The 13,993-nt window shown below is 36.7% G+C and overlaps 1 protein-coding gene across 3 annotated transcripts in view; it reads right to left on the bottom strand.

Moving 5' to 3' along the window:
• Positions 1 to 286: 286 nt before the first annotated feature.
• The window catches only part of LRRC32 (leucine rich repeat containing 32), a 188,561-nt gene continuing 174,854 nt past the window's right edge, over positions 287 to 13,993 (bottom strand). For all 3 annotated transcript variants that reach the window (XM_069759380.1, XM_069759381.1, XM_069759379.1), the window contains exon 3: positions 287 to 2,451. In XM_069759380.1, the coding sequence (XP_069615481.1) occupies positions 559 to 2,451 (1,893 nt within the window). In that variant the 3' untranslated portion in view covers positions 287 to 558. The remainder of the gene's footprint in view (positions 2,452 to 13,993) is intronic.

The following is a 13,993-nucleotide window of genomic DNA, read 5'->3' as shown; positions in this document are numbered from 1 at the left end:
AAAGTCCATCTGGTGAGGAACCCCTGAACAATCGCGAGAAAGGAGAGAACATACCCACCCTGGGCACTAACTCTCTATTCTACAGACCACAATAGCCATATTGGAAAATGTGCTCTTACTATGTAGAGAACCTCAATGGGCGCCATTATTTATTACCACGATTAGCTTATTTTTCTGTTTAGGTCCCATGGCCTCCACTCCATCCAGGGTTCTCCAAACCAAATCTCAATTTATTCTATGTCCTTTTTTACTCTTTATAATGTATAAAAAAAAACAGAACCACCACTTGTATTTTATAAATGTTTTCCTTTATATTGAAACCTGCCATAGGAAGTACAAAATAAAGGATTTTCTCAAAAAAATATGTTCTTCTGCAGAAATGCAAAATAGTTCATAATCCAGAGAAGATCACCTACTGTGGTGACAAATAAAAACATTCCAAGTTCTTTAGCGTTTTGGTCAAATCAAGTCTTTTGGTTTCAAATTATGTCGCGTTTCAAGGTCAACTTGTGGTCATAAAGAACCTTTGACAAGTTCTCAACAGGTCCTTCAACTAGATTAAGCTTTAAATTGCTGGGTGACTTTTTGTTTGCAGTAAAACCCCAAAAATCCTGCACCTATGGCAGCGACCAGTAAGACCAGGGCTATAGTTATAATAATTACTATATTAGTGTCTTTCATCTCCTCTTCTTCACAGTCGTCGGAATCGTTCTGACCTAGAAGTATCTCTACTCTTGCCCCATCAGGGTTCTGACACATGGTGGCATCTAGACCTATGATGTCCGCCATGTTCCTTCTCACCATATGGGTGATCCAAGAATTTGCACAGCAGCTAAGAGGGTTTCCATACAAAGAAAGAGTTTTTAAAGTATTTTCTAAAACAGGGATATTACTTTCCTTCAGATTGCTGAAGCTGTTATTACTCAAGTCTAGCGTCTCCAAATGACAATTCTTGTTCCAAGATGGAAGCCATGTCAGTTGGTTCCCGGAGAGGTTTAGATACCTAAGTTGGACTAAAAGAGGCAAGTCAACATTCAACTGTACGAGAGAATTATCTTCGATGTGTAGAACCTCAAGAGAACTTTCCAATCCCTCCAAGGCATGTGGTTTGATGGTAAGACCAAGGTTCATTGAGATGTCAAGAAAAGTCAATGGTGTGCCGAAAAACGCATATTGCGGTAGAGTTTTCAGCATATTCTGCTGGAGGTTTAAATATTGTAAAGCCGGAATGTTATAAAAGTATAAACAAGTGTAGGTCCGTGGTTTTTGTCTTCCAGATTCCAAGTACATACCACACAAGTCAACGTTATTGTTTTGAAGGTCAATGGTGGCAATGCTGGGAAGATGTTGGAAGGTTCTAGACTCCACCACCTGAAGTTGGTTATTTTGTAAGTAAAGGACTTGCAAAGATGGTAACGAGCCTGTACCCAGGGACATGTTCTGTATCGAATTTTCACTCAGGTCCAGTTCTTGTAAAGAATTCAGTCTAACTAGGTCTCCAAATTGAAAAGACTGAAGGCAATTTCGGCTGAGGTTGACAAATTTCAGCATTGGCATGGTGGTAAAGATGTCTTCGGTGATGGACTGGATGTTATTATAACTCAAGTCTAGATGAGCAAGCTTTAGTAAATGAACCATACTTGCATTTCTTCCACCATCCTCATCCAACCAGCTGTATTCCTTCTGAGATGTCTCTTCTCGGAACCGGATGAAGTTCATGGATAGGTTTAAGAAAATAATATTGTTGACATTTGGGAAAACCGGAAAACGTACTAGTTTGTTGTCGCTGAGGTCAACGTATCTCAACTGATATTCTTCTTCGGATTCGAAGGTGTAAAATGATTGTAGACTGTTTTTGCTGAGATTTAGACTTTCGAGCTGTCGGAGGTTAAATTGGGCGATGCAGGTGATGGAGTTCATGGCAAGGTTAATTTTTTTGAGATGAACAAGGTGCTCAAAAGAACCTTCTTCGATGTCCATGATGATATTGTTATGAAGATCGAGCTCTTCTAGTGATGGCGTGCCCGAAAACATTTCCGGAGAAATCATTGTGATGCTGTTTTCTGAAAGAGAAAGGTATCGAAGGAGAGGAGCATATTCTAAAAAGTATTCGATCATATCTGTGTACAAGCTATTTCTTGACAAGTCCAACTTCTGGACGTTGGGTAATTGACATATGCTTGGTAACCCATAGCTCGCAAATCTGTCCAGATAGTTATCAGAAAGATTGATTTCCTTCAAATTGACCATGTCCTCAAAGGTACCGGGTTGGATATATTGTATCTTGTTGCTGCTTAGATCAAGGGTCTCTATAAAGGAATACAGAGCCAGCGGGGTCTTGGTGAGGTTGCGGAGGTCATTCTTAGACATATAGAGAATGTTAATGTTCCTGGGAAGTCCTAGTGGAATCTCTTGAAAAGATTTGTTCTGACAATGTGCCACCATGTTTATCTGTCGGGGGAAAAGAAAACAGAAAAATATTAATAGGAGCAACATGAGTTTTACTGAACTCATTTCAACAGAATTTAGGCTTTTTGACTTTATGTTGAAGGTCAACGCTCTGAAGCTCAAAAGGATTTTGACACCTTTGAGGAGCAATTTTTTTTCTTAATTAAATCCATATATTTTGGACTATAAATTACTTCTGCATTTGGGTTTCATTAAAAATGTTTCTGCTTTTGGCTTTTACAGTCTCTTTGTTTTCCTGCATATTGCAAGTTGAGAATCCGTTAGTGAGCTTGGTCTAAAATTGAGTTTGGAGTTTTTTTTTTTAAAACTGAGCTCTCTTCTGCTGTTTTATGACCACATCAAATTTCAGATCAACTTTGATGTGGTCTGTGGTCATAAATCAGTACAGAGGAGTTCAGAAAAAAGACAGAAGAGTTATAAACTCTCCATCAGAACGAGCTCAGTCAACTCAAGTTAGTATTCTGCAGCCGACATTGTGCAGGGAAACAAAAATCCTGTAACGTGCAATTTTTTAAAAAAAATTAAATACGTTTGCAAAAAGTGTTTCTTAATATTTTACTACTTGAATGCTTCTCCATGGAGAAAAGGAGGAGTTAAGCAAAAAATTGAAATTTTTGCATGAAAGAATGAGAATCTATTGTAATACAGCATTTGTTATTGTACATTCTCCCTGTCGATATGCTCTATATCTGGTTAATAAAGGTCATGGGGGCTTTTCTCCATTCCCTAAGCCGGAACCCTACAAATATGACATCCACAAATAGTAACAGGGTGTGTGTACAGGGGTTCATAGATGGCACAATCTCTTTAAAGGGGTTACTCCACAAACAACATATCATCAGGATAGAAGCTAAATGTATCATCAGACGGCACTTGGTCATAGGGTCCTGTATCCTCTGTTTTAACTAAAGGTTAAGACCACTGTTATGGACCTGGTGGTTAGGAGCACCTGAAATGACCTGATGGTTAAACCGACACAGGACGAGCTCTGGGAAGTGGGAACTCTGCTGACCGCAATCCCTAATCCTATCACACAACTAGAAATAGCCGTGGAGCGTACCTAACATGGCCTAGACCCCTTGACACAGCCTAAGAACTAGCTAGCCCTAGAGATAGAAAATAAAGCCTACCTTGCGTCAGAGAAATTTCCCCAAAGGAAAAGGCAGCCCCTCACAAATATTAACTGTGAGTTAAGATGAAAGTCACAAACACAGAAATGAAACAGGTTTTAGCAAAGGGAGGCCAGACTAACTAAACAGACAGAAAACTACAAAAGAACACACAGAGTGTGCAAAAAGACCCCCGCACCGACTCACGGTGCGGAGGTGCCACTCTGCATCCCAGAGCTTCCAGCTAGCAAAGCAAAATCATGAAAGCAAGCTGGACAAGAGAACAATGAATAGAAAATAACAATCGGGGACTTAGCTTCTTGCAGGAAGAGACAGGTCACCAGAAAGGTCCAAGAGCGAACTGAACCAGTACAGGAACATTGACAGCTGGCAAGGAGTAACGATCTGAGTGGAGTTAAATAGAGAAGCCAGCCTAAGAATAACCTAGGTCACCTGTGGAAGGAACCTCAGAACCAGCAACTCCACTCACAGCCACCAGAGGGAGTCCATGGACAGAACTCGCCGAAGTACCATTCATGACCACAGGAGGGAGTTCGATAACAGAATTCACAATAGACCACCACTCCATTCACTGGCTATGGACACACATGCGCTTTACCATTCACATAAACCCATGGAAGTGAACATAGTGTGGTCGCGCACGACCATATTGAGAAGAACCTCGTGATTGCCCCCCCTTTAAGTCCATGACAAAATAAAGCTCTTCCACTATCTTTTCCAAAATTGCGATGAAGGTAGAGTACACTGACCCCTAGGTGGGTTCCCTCAACTCTAGTATGTTAGTATTGGGGTGCGAAAGATGGAACCTCCATCAATGGAGTGGGGGCCTCTCTCTAAGGACCCCATAGAAAACGCCTTTATGGTTAATTGGCTTTAGCCTAATTTTTTGCACCTTTAAAGGGACGGCGCAGCCAAAACCTTCACCCTTATCCACAGTTTACAGGAGTTTAGTGTAACGAGCGCTGCTCTTCGTAATACTTCTGCTTCATGTTTTCTCTAAATGTGTTTATTAACAAGTTGCCCCCGGAGCGTCTCATTCTCCAGATACTGAGCACAGCTCGGTTAATCTATCACAGCCCCATTTTCAATACATCGTCCATTTGGCAAATCCACCAAAGGATGGAAGAAATATCCCCGTGACCGGAGCCGTGGGAGTCTGAGCTAATTGCTGTAGCTGTGGAAAGACATCTGCTTCGCATGAGTCCTGCAAACCTCGTGCTGCGGAGCCAGATGGGGCCGTACAACACAATGGTGCGCCTCTCGCTGGACGATGTTCTCATCATGTATACATGCTGGTGACCATGGCATGGATAGTTATGAGATTTAAAGGGGAAGTCACAGCATGAAGGACAATGCTGGGGGTGGGTCCCTTCACCAACCTGAAGTTGAAATTTGACATTCAGGCACAGATCCCGAATACTGACTCCTCCAGGACGTCTGTGTCACTGTTTGGGTTCGGCCCCCCGATCTTTGGGCATGACAGCACGGGAAATACCGGCGGCTCTGATCTGATGTATGATGTCACAGCCTATTTTTTTCAATAATCTCCAGAAAATAAAGTAATCATAGTTTGTTTGCTGTTGGGAACCCTGTGATCCACTGTGATCTGTGAGAGAAGTTTTCCTGCAGCACCTCCGCAGGACATAAGAAGCATTACAATGCACGGTCCTCCCAGGAAATAGAATTGGAACATAATGGACACATTCATGGGGTAGGTGGATTTATGGCTCATGCGATATATTAATTGCCATTTTCTGGATTTCACCAGCTCTACAATACTCCAGCAGGACATGAAGCACATTCTTGCAGCTGATGTTTGCGTAGAGGACACTTTGATGTTCTCCAGTGGAGGTTATAGTCTGAGAACAGATGCCGGCAGTTAAAGAATGGTAAATATTTCCATTGAAGATGGAGTTTACTTTCCAAGAGCAACACTTCCTAAGTGCTCTCCGGAGACCACCGCTGCCTCATGTCACTGGGAATGTAAGATTTCTTGGCCAAGATGGAGCAGTTATGTCATACTGGACCCAATGGACAAAAGATCCCTCCTCTAGTTTTACTGTACATGACTGTGCACACTTCCAAAGGGGCATTTTGTAGGTAAAGTAGCTTAACATGGCTGCTCTCTTCCAAAAACAGCGCCACACCGATGCACAGGTTGCATGTGGTATTGCATCATTTCTCTGAAAGTTCTAATATGAATAATAACTTGTGGTCAGGTGTGGCACCGTTCTCGAAAGAAAGTAACATTATTTTTCTAACCCCTGTAATGGCCCAATAGTCTGCAAATTCCCCAAATTCTGCATGGACTGGCATAATAATTTGGACTAATAGGGGGTCAGGTGGGTAGTCCAGTCTCTGACCCAGTACTACATAAGATGTCACTATTATTATAAAATGCAGATGGCACCAGGGAGCTTGTCACACATTTTGCAGGAACTTCACATTACGCCTATGGTAAGCGCACGAAATACCGCCATGTAGTGCCAAGTGTAATGCCGAAATATAGGACAATTCTCCCGTGTGAATCTGGAAACATTTAAAGGGGCAGTTTACCCTATATAGCTCCCTGGTGTTACACAGCACATAGTACCGCACATCAGTGACCACATCAGTGCAAACGATGGCAACAATGTAACAACTTGGTTCTTTTCACGTGACATTGTATCTCTTCAGCTGCGGAGATTTCCTAGAACTCAGGATGTCGGTTCCATTCTGCACAATTTCAGGCGGTGGAAACATGACAGATTCTTGGAGATTATTTCTTTTTTCTGAAAATCTGGCTGAATGCATCTCAGGTCCCGCTGGACATTTCCTCACTACGAACGGCCCAGAAATCTGCAGAAGCAAAGAGCGGAGGAAAGCTTCCCAGAGGAAATACTCCCATGTCTTCTACACAGATTCCTTTTCTTACAGGAATTTGGCTCGGATCTGTATAATGTTATATCTCCAGGACAGCAGAGCACGGAAAATGACACAAGTGCTCAAGTATATACTGTATATACAGTGCCAACATACGAGCAGAGGAGGCTGTACACAGAGAACTGTACAAAGAATATCCAGTCACATATAAAAGTGCAAGGATCATAGAAGTTATATTCTTGTACATAGGGGCAGTATTATTGTACATAGGAGCAGTATTATAGTAGTTATATTCTTGTACATAGGAGCAGTATTATTGTACATAGGAGCAGTATTATAGTAGTTATATTCCTGTACATAAGAGCAGTATTATTGTACATAGGAGCAGTATTATAGTAGTTATATTCCTGTACATAAGAGCAGTATTATTGTACATAGGAGCAGTATTATAGTAGTTATATTCTTGTACATAGGAGCAGTATTATAGTAGTTATATTCCTGTACATAAGAGCAGTATTATTGTACATAGGAGCAGTATTATAGTAGTTATATTCTTGTACATAGGAGCAGTATTATAGTAGTTATATTCCTGTACATAGGAGCAGTATTATAGTAGTTATGTTCTTGTACATAGGAGCAGTATTATAGTAGTTATATTCTTGTACATAGGGAGCAGTATTATAGTAGTTATATTCTTGTACATAGGAGCAGTATTATAGTAGTTATATTCTTGTACATAGGAGCAGTATTATAGTAGTTATATTGTTGTACATAAGAGCAGTATTATTGTACATAGGAGCAGTATTATAGTAGTTATATTCTTGTACATAGGAGCAGTATTATAGTAGTTATATTCTTTTACATAGGGGCAGTATAAAAGTAGTTATTTTCTTGTACATATGAGCAGTATTATATTATATTCTTGCACATAGGAGCAGTATTATAGTAGTTATATTCTTGTACATAGGGGCAGTATTATAGTAGTTATATTCTTGTACATAGGAGCAGTATTATAGTAGTTATATTCTTTTACATAGGGGCAGTATTATAGTAGTTATTTTCTTGTACATATGAGCAGTATTATATTATATTCTTGCACATAGGAGCAGTATTATAGTAGTTATATTCTTGTACATAGGGGCAGTATTATAGTAGTTATATTCTTGTACATAGGGACAGTATTATAGTAGTTATATTATTGTACATAGGGGCAGTATTATAGTAGTTATATTGTTGTACATAAGAGCAGTATTATTGTACATAGGAGCAGTATTATAGTAGTTATATTCTTGAACATAGGAGCAGTATTATAGGGGTTATATTGTTGTACATAGGAGCAGTATTATAGTAGTTATATTCTTGTACATAGAGGCAGTATTATAGTAGTTATTTTCTTGTACATAGGAGCAGTATTAGAGTAGTTATATTCTTGTACATAGGGGCAGTATTATAGTAGTTATATTCTTGTACATAGGAGCAGTATTATAGTAGTTATATTCTTGCACATAGGGGCAGTATTATAGTAGTTATTTTCTTGTACATATGAGCAGTATTATATTAGTTATATTCTTGCACATAGGAGCAGTATTATAGTAGTTATATTCTTGTACATAGGGGCAGTATTATAGTAGTTATATTCTTATACATAGGAACAGTATTATATTAGTTATATTCTTGTACATAGGGGCAGTATTATAGTAGTTATATTCTTGTACATAGGAGCAGTATTATAGTAGTTATATTCTTGTTCGTAGGAGCAGTATTATAGTAGTTATATTCTTGTACATAGGAGCAGTATTATAGTAGTTATATTCTTGTACATAGGAGCAGTATTATAGTAGTTATGTTCTTGTACATAGGGGCAGTATTATAGTAGTTATATTCTTGTAGATAGGGGTCAGTATTATAGTAGTTATATTCTTGTACATAGGAGCAGTATTATAGTAGTTATATTCTTGTACATAGGAGCAGTATTATAGTAGTTATATTCTTGTACATAGGGGCAGTATTATAGTAGTTACATTCTTGTACATAGGAGCAGTATTATAGTAGTTATATTCTTGTACATAGGAGCAGTATTATAGTAGTTATATTCTTGCACATAGGAGCAGTATTATAGTAGTTATATTCTTGTACATAGGATCAGTATTATAGTAGTTATATTCTTGCACATAGGGAGCAGTATTATAGTAGTTATATTCTTGTACATAGGAGCAGTATTATAGTAGTTATATTCTTGTACATAGGAGCAGTATTATAGTAGTTATATTTTTGTACATAGGGGCAGTATTATAGTAGATATATTCTTGTATATAAGGGCAGTATAATAGTAGTTATATTCTTGTACATAGGGAGCAGTATTATAGTAGTTATATTCTTGTACATAGAAGCAGTATTATAGTAGTTATATTCTTGTACATAGGAGCAGTATTATAGTAGTTATATTCTTGTAACATAGGAGCAGTATTATAGTAGTTATATTCTTGTACATAGGAGCAGTATTATAGTAGTTATATTCTTGTACATAGGGGCAGTATTATAGTAGTTATATTCTTGTACATAGGAGCAGTATTATAGTAGTTATATTCTTGTACATAGGGGCAGCATTATAGTAGTTATATTCTTGTACATAGGGGCAGTATTATGGTAGTTATATTCTTGTATATAGGGGACAGTATTATAGTAGTTATATTCTTGTACATAGGGAGCAGTATTATAGTAGTTATATTCTTGTACATAGGGAACAGTATTATAGTAGTTATATTCTTATACATAGGGGCAGTATTATAGTAGTTATATTCTTGTACATAGGGGCAGTATTATAGTAGTTATATTCTTGTACATAGGGAGCAGTATTATAGTAGTTATATTCTTGTACATAGGGGCAGTATTATAGTAGTTATATTCTTGTACATAGGAGCAGTATTATAGTAGTTATATTCTTGTACATAGGGGCAGTATTATAGTAGTTATATTCTTGTACATAGGAGCAGTACTATAGTAGTTATATTCTTGTACATAGGAGCAGTATTATAGTAGTTATATTCTTGTACATAGGAGCACTATTATAGTAGTTATATTCTTGTACATAGGGGCAGTATTATAGTAGATACATTCTTGTACATAGGAGCAGTATTATAGTAGTTATATTCTTGTACATAGGAGCAGTATTATAGTAGTTATATTCTTGCACATAGGAGCAGTATTATAGTAGTTATATTCTTGTACATAAGATCAGTATTATAGTAGTTATATTCTTGCACATAGGGAGCAGTATTATAGTAGTTATATTCTTGTACATAGGAGCAGTATTATAGTAGTTATATTCTTGTACATAGGAGCAGTATTATAGTAGATATATTCTTGTATATAGGGGCAGTATAATAGTAGTTATATTCTTGTACATAGGGAGCAGTATTATAGTAGTTATATTCTTGTACATAGAAGCAGTATTATAGTAATTATATTCTTGTACATAGGAGCAGTATTATAGTAGTTATATTCTTGTAACATAGGAGCAGTATTATAGTAGTTATATTCTTCTACATAGGAGAAGTATTATAGTAGTTATATTCTTGTACATAGGAGCAGTGTTATAGTAGTTATATTCTTGTACATAGGAGCAGTATTATAGTAGTTATATTCTTGTAACATAGGAGCAGTATTATAGTAGTTATATTCTTCTACATAGGAGCAGTATTATAGTAGTTATATTCTTGTACATAGGGGCAGTATTATAGTAGTTATATTCTTGTACATAGGAGCAGTATTATAGTAGATATATTCTTGTATATAGGGGCAGTATAATAGTAGTTATATTCTTGTACATAGGGAGCAGTATTATAGTAGTTATATTCTTGTACATAGAAGCAGTATTATAGTAGTTATATTCTTGTACATAGGAGCAGTATTATAGTAGTTATATTCTTGTAACATAGGAGCAGTATTATAGTAGTTATATTCTTCTACATAGGAGCAGTATTATAGTAGTTATATTCTTGTACATAGGGGCAGTATTATAGTAGTTATATTCTTGTACATAGGAGCAGTATTATAGTAATTATATTCTTGTACATAGGAGCAGTATTATAGTAGTTATATTCTTGTAACATAGGAGCAGTATTATAGTAGTTATATTCTTCTACATAGGAGCAGTATTATAGTAGTTATATTCTTGTACATAGGGGCAGTATTATAGTAGTTATATTCTTGTACATAGGAGCAGTATTATAGTAGTTATATTCTTGTACATAGGGGCAGTATTGTAGTAGTTATATTCTTGTACATAGGAGCAGTATTATAGTAGAGCAAAAAAAGGGGAGAAGCCAGCGCAGCCTAAGGTTAAGACGCAATACATAAAGTGCAAATGCACCTATTAATTTCTAACTGTATTATCAAAATGAGACATTTAGCAAACAATTGATCAATTCTTTGAGCCACCCCGCCTCTTCACGGCAATCTCATATTGGGGCAGTCCTACACTACGTTTTTTATATTCGCTGTGCCATAAAGGCCTCCTAAATGAACTAAATGCAAGACCACATTAAAAACATGCTGTACCTGGAGCATATACTGAGTCACCCCCATGGCGCCAGAGTAGGCAAGCGAGGATAAAGGTTGACCAGGTCCAAACAGACATTTCGGATCCAACCTCCACACTGCCCATCCAGAGCCACAGATGAAGAGTGAAACAGGCTGAGGCACAGGTGCATAATTAAACAAAGCCTGAGGCAGTGCAGGGCTGCTGTATGTGAACAGCAGCCTATCAATCACTGAGACACAGAAAGAATGGCGCACATAACCAGGCGCGGCGCACGGCAACAGTGGTGGTCAGCCACTTACCAATAACAGAGCAAAAAAAGGGGAGAAGCCAGCGCAGCCTAAGGTTAAGACGCAATACATAAAGTGCAAATGCACCTATTAATTTCTAACTGTATTATCAAAATGAGACATTTAGCAAACAATTGATCAATTCTTTGAGCCACCCCTACTCTGGCGCCATGGGGGTGACTCAGTATATGCTCCAGGTACAGCATGTTTTTAATGTGGTCTTGCATTTAGTTCATTTAGGAGGCCTTTATGGCACAGCGAATATAAAAAACGTAGTGTAGGACTGCCCCAATATGAGATTGCCGTGAAGAGGCGGGGTGGCTCAAAGAATTGATCAATTGTTTGCTAAATGTCTCATTTTGATAATACAGTTAGAAATTAATAGGTGCATTTGCACTTTATGTATTGCGTCTTAACCTTAGGCTGCGCTGGCTTCTCCCCTTTTTTTGCTCCAGTATTATAGTAGTTATATTCTTGTACATAGGGGCAGCATTATAGTAGTTATATTCTTGTACATAGGTGCAGTATTATAGTAGTTATATTCTTGTATATAGGGGGCAGTATTATAGTAGTTATATTCTTGTACATAGGGGCAGTATTATAGTAGTTATATTCTTGTATATAGGGGGCAGTATTATAGTAGTTATATTCTTGTACATAGGGGCAGTATTATAGTAGTTATATTCTTGTACATAGGGGCAGTATTATAGTAGTTATATTCTTGTACATAGGGGTAGTATTATAGTAGTTATATTCCTGTACATAGGGAGCAGTATTATAGTAGTTATATTCTTGTACATAGGGGCAGTATTATAGTAGTTATATTCTTGTACATAGGGAGCAGTATTATAGTAGTTATATTCTTGTACATAGGGGTAGTATTATAGTAGTTATATTCTTGTACATAGGGAGCAGTATTATAGTAGTTATATTCTTGTACATAGGGAACAGTATTATAGTAGTTATATTCTTGTACATAGGAGCAGTATTATAGTAGTTATATTCTTGTACATAGGGGCAGTATTATAGTAGTTATATTCTTGTACATAGGGGCAGTATTATAGTAGTTATATTCTTGTACATAGGAGCAGTATTATAGTAGTTATATTCTTGTACATAGGGGCAGTATTATAGTAGTTATATTCTTGTACATAGGGGCAGTATTATAGTAGTTATATTCTTGTACATAGGAGCAGTATTATAGTAGTTATATTCTTGTACATAGGAGCAGTATTATAGTAGTTATATTCTTGTACATAGGAGCAGTATTATAGTAGTTATATTCTTGTACATAGGGGCAGTATTATAGTAGTTATATTCTTGTACATAGGGGCAGTATTATAGTAGTTATATTCTTGTACATAGGAGCAGTATTATAGTAGTTATATTCTTGTACATAGGAGCAGTATTATAGTAGTTATATTCTTGTACATAGGGAGCAGTATTATAGTAGTTATATTCTTGTACATGGGAGCAGTATTATAGTAGTTATATTCTTGTACATAGGGGCAGTATTATAGTAGTTATATTCTTGTACATAGGGGCAATATTATAGTAGTTATATTCTTGTACATAGGGAGCAGTATTATAGTAGTTATATTCTTGTACATAGGGGTAGTATTATAGTAGTTATATTCTTGTACATAGGGAGCAGTATTATAGTAGTTATATTCTTGTACATAGGGAACAGTATTATAGTAGTTATATTCTTGTACATAGGAGCAGTATTATAGTAGTTATATTCTTGTACATAGGGGCAGTATTATAGTAGTTATATTCTTGTACATAGGGGCAGTATTATAGTAGTTATATTCTTGTACATAGGAGCAGTATTATAGTAGTTATATTCTTGTACATAGGGGCAGTATTATAGTAGTTATATTCTTGTACATAGGGGCAGTATTATAGTAGTTATATTCTTGTACATAGGAGCAGTATTATAGTAGTTATATTCTTGTACATAGGAGCAGTATTATAGTAGTTATATTCTTGTACATAGGGGCAGTATTATAGTAGTTATATTCTTGTACATAGGGGCAGTATTATAGTAGTTATATTCTTGTACATAGGAGCAGTATTATAGTAGTTATATTCTTGTACATAGGAGCAGTATTATAGTAGTTATATTCTTGTACATAGGAGCAGTATTATAGTAGTTATATTCTTGTACATAGGGAGCAGTATTATAGTAGTTATATTCTTGTACATAGGAGCAGTATTATAGTAGTTATATTCTTGTACATAGGGAGCAGTATTATAATAGTTATATTCTTGTACATAGGGAGCAGTATTATAGTAGTTATATTCTTGTACATAGGGGCAGTATTATAGTAGTTATATTCTTGTACATAGGGGCAGTATTATAGTAGTTATATTCCTGTACATAGGGGCAGTATTATAGTAGTTATATTCTTGTACATAGGAGCAGTATTATAGTAGTTATATTCTTGTACATGGGAGCAGTATTATAGTAGTTATATTCTTGTACATAGGAGCAGTATTATAGTAGTTATATTCTTGTACATAGGAGCAGTATTATAGTAGTTATATTCTTGTACATAGGAGCAGTATTATAGCAGTTATATTCTTGTACATAGGGGCAGTATTATAGTGGTTATATTCTTGTACATAGTGGCAGTATTATATTTTTGCACATAGCAGTAATTTAGCACCCCTTCCTTTATTAGTGAAGGTTAGCGCTG

Source organism: Ranitomeya imitator, chromosome 3 (assembly GCF_032444005.1).
Source record: "Ranitomeya imitator isolate aRanImi1 chromosome 3, aRanImi1.pri, whole genome shotgun sequence".
Lineage (NCBI taxonomy): Eukaryota > Metazoa > Chordata > Amphibia > Anura > Dendrobatidae > Ranitomeya > Ranitomeya imitator.
The sequence above is the reverse complement of the archived record's forward strand: the minus strand, read 5'-3'. Positions and strand labels throughout refer to the sequence as shown.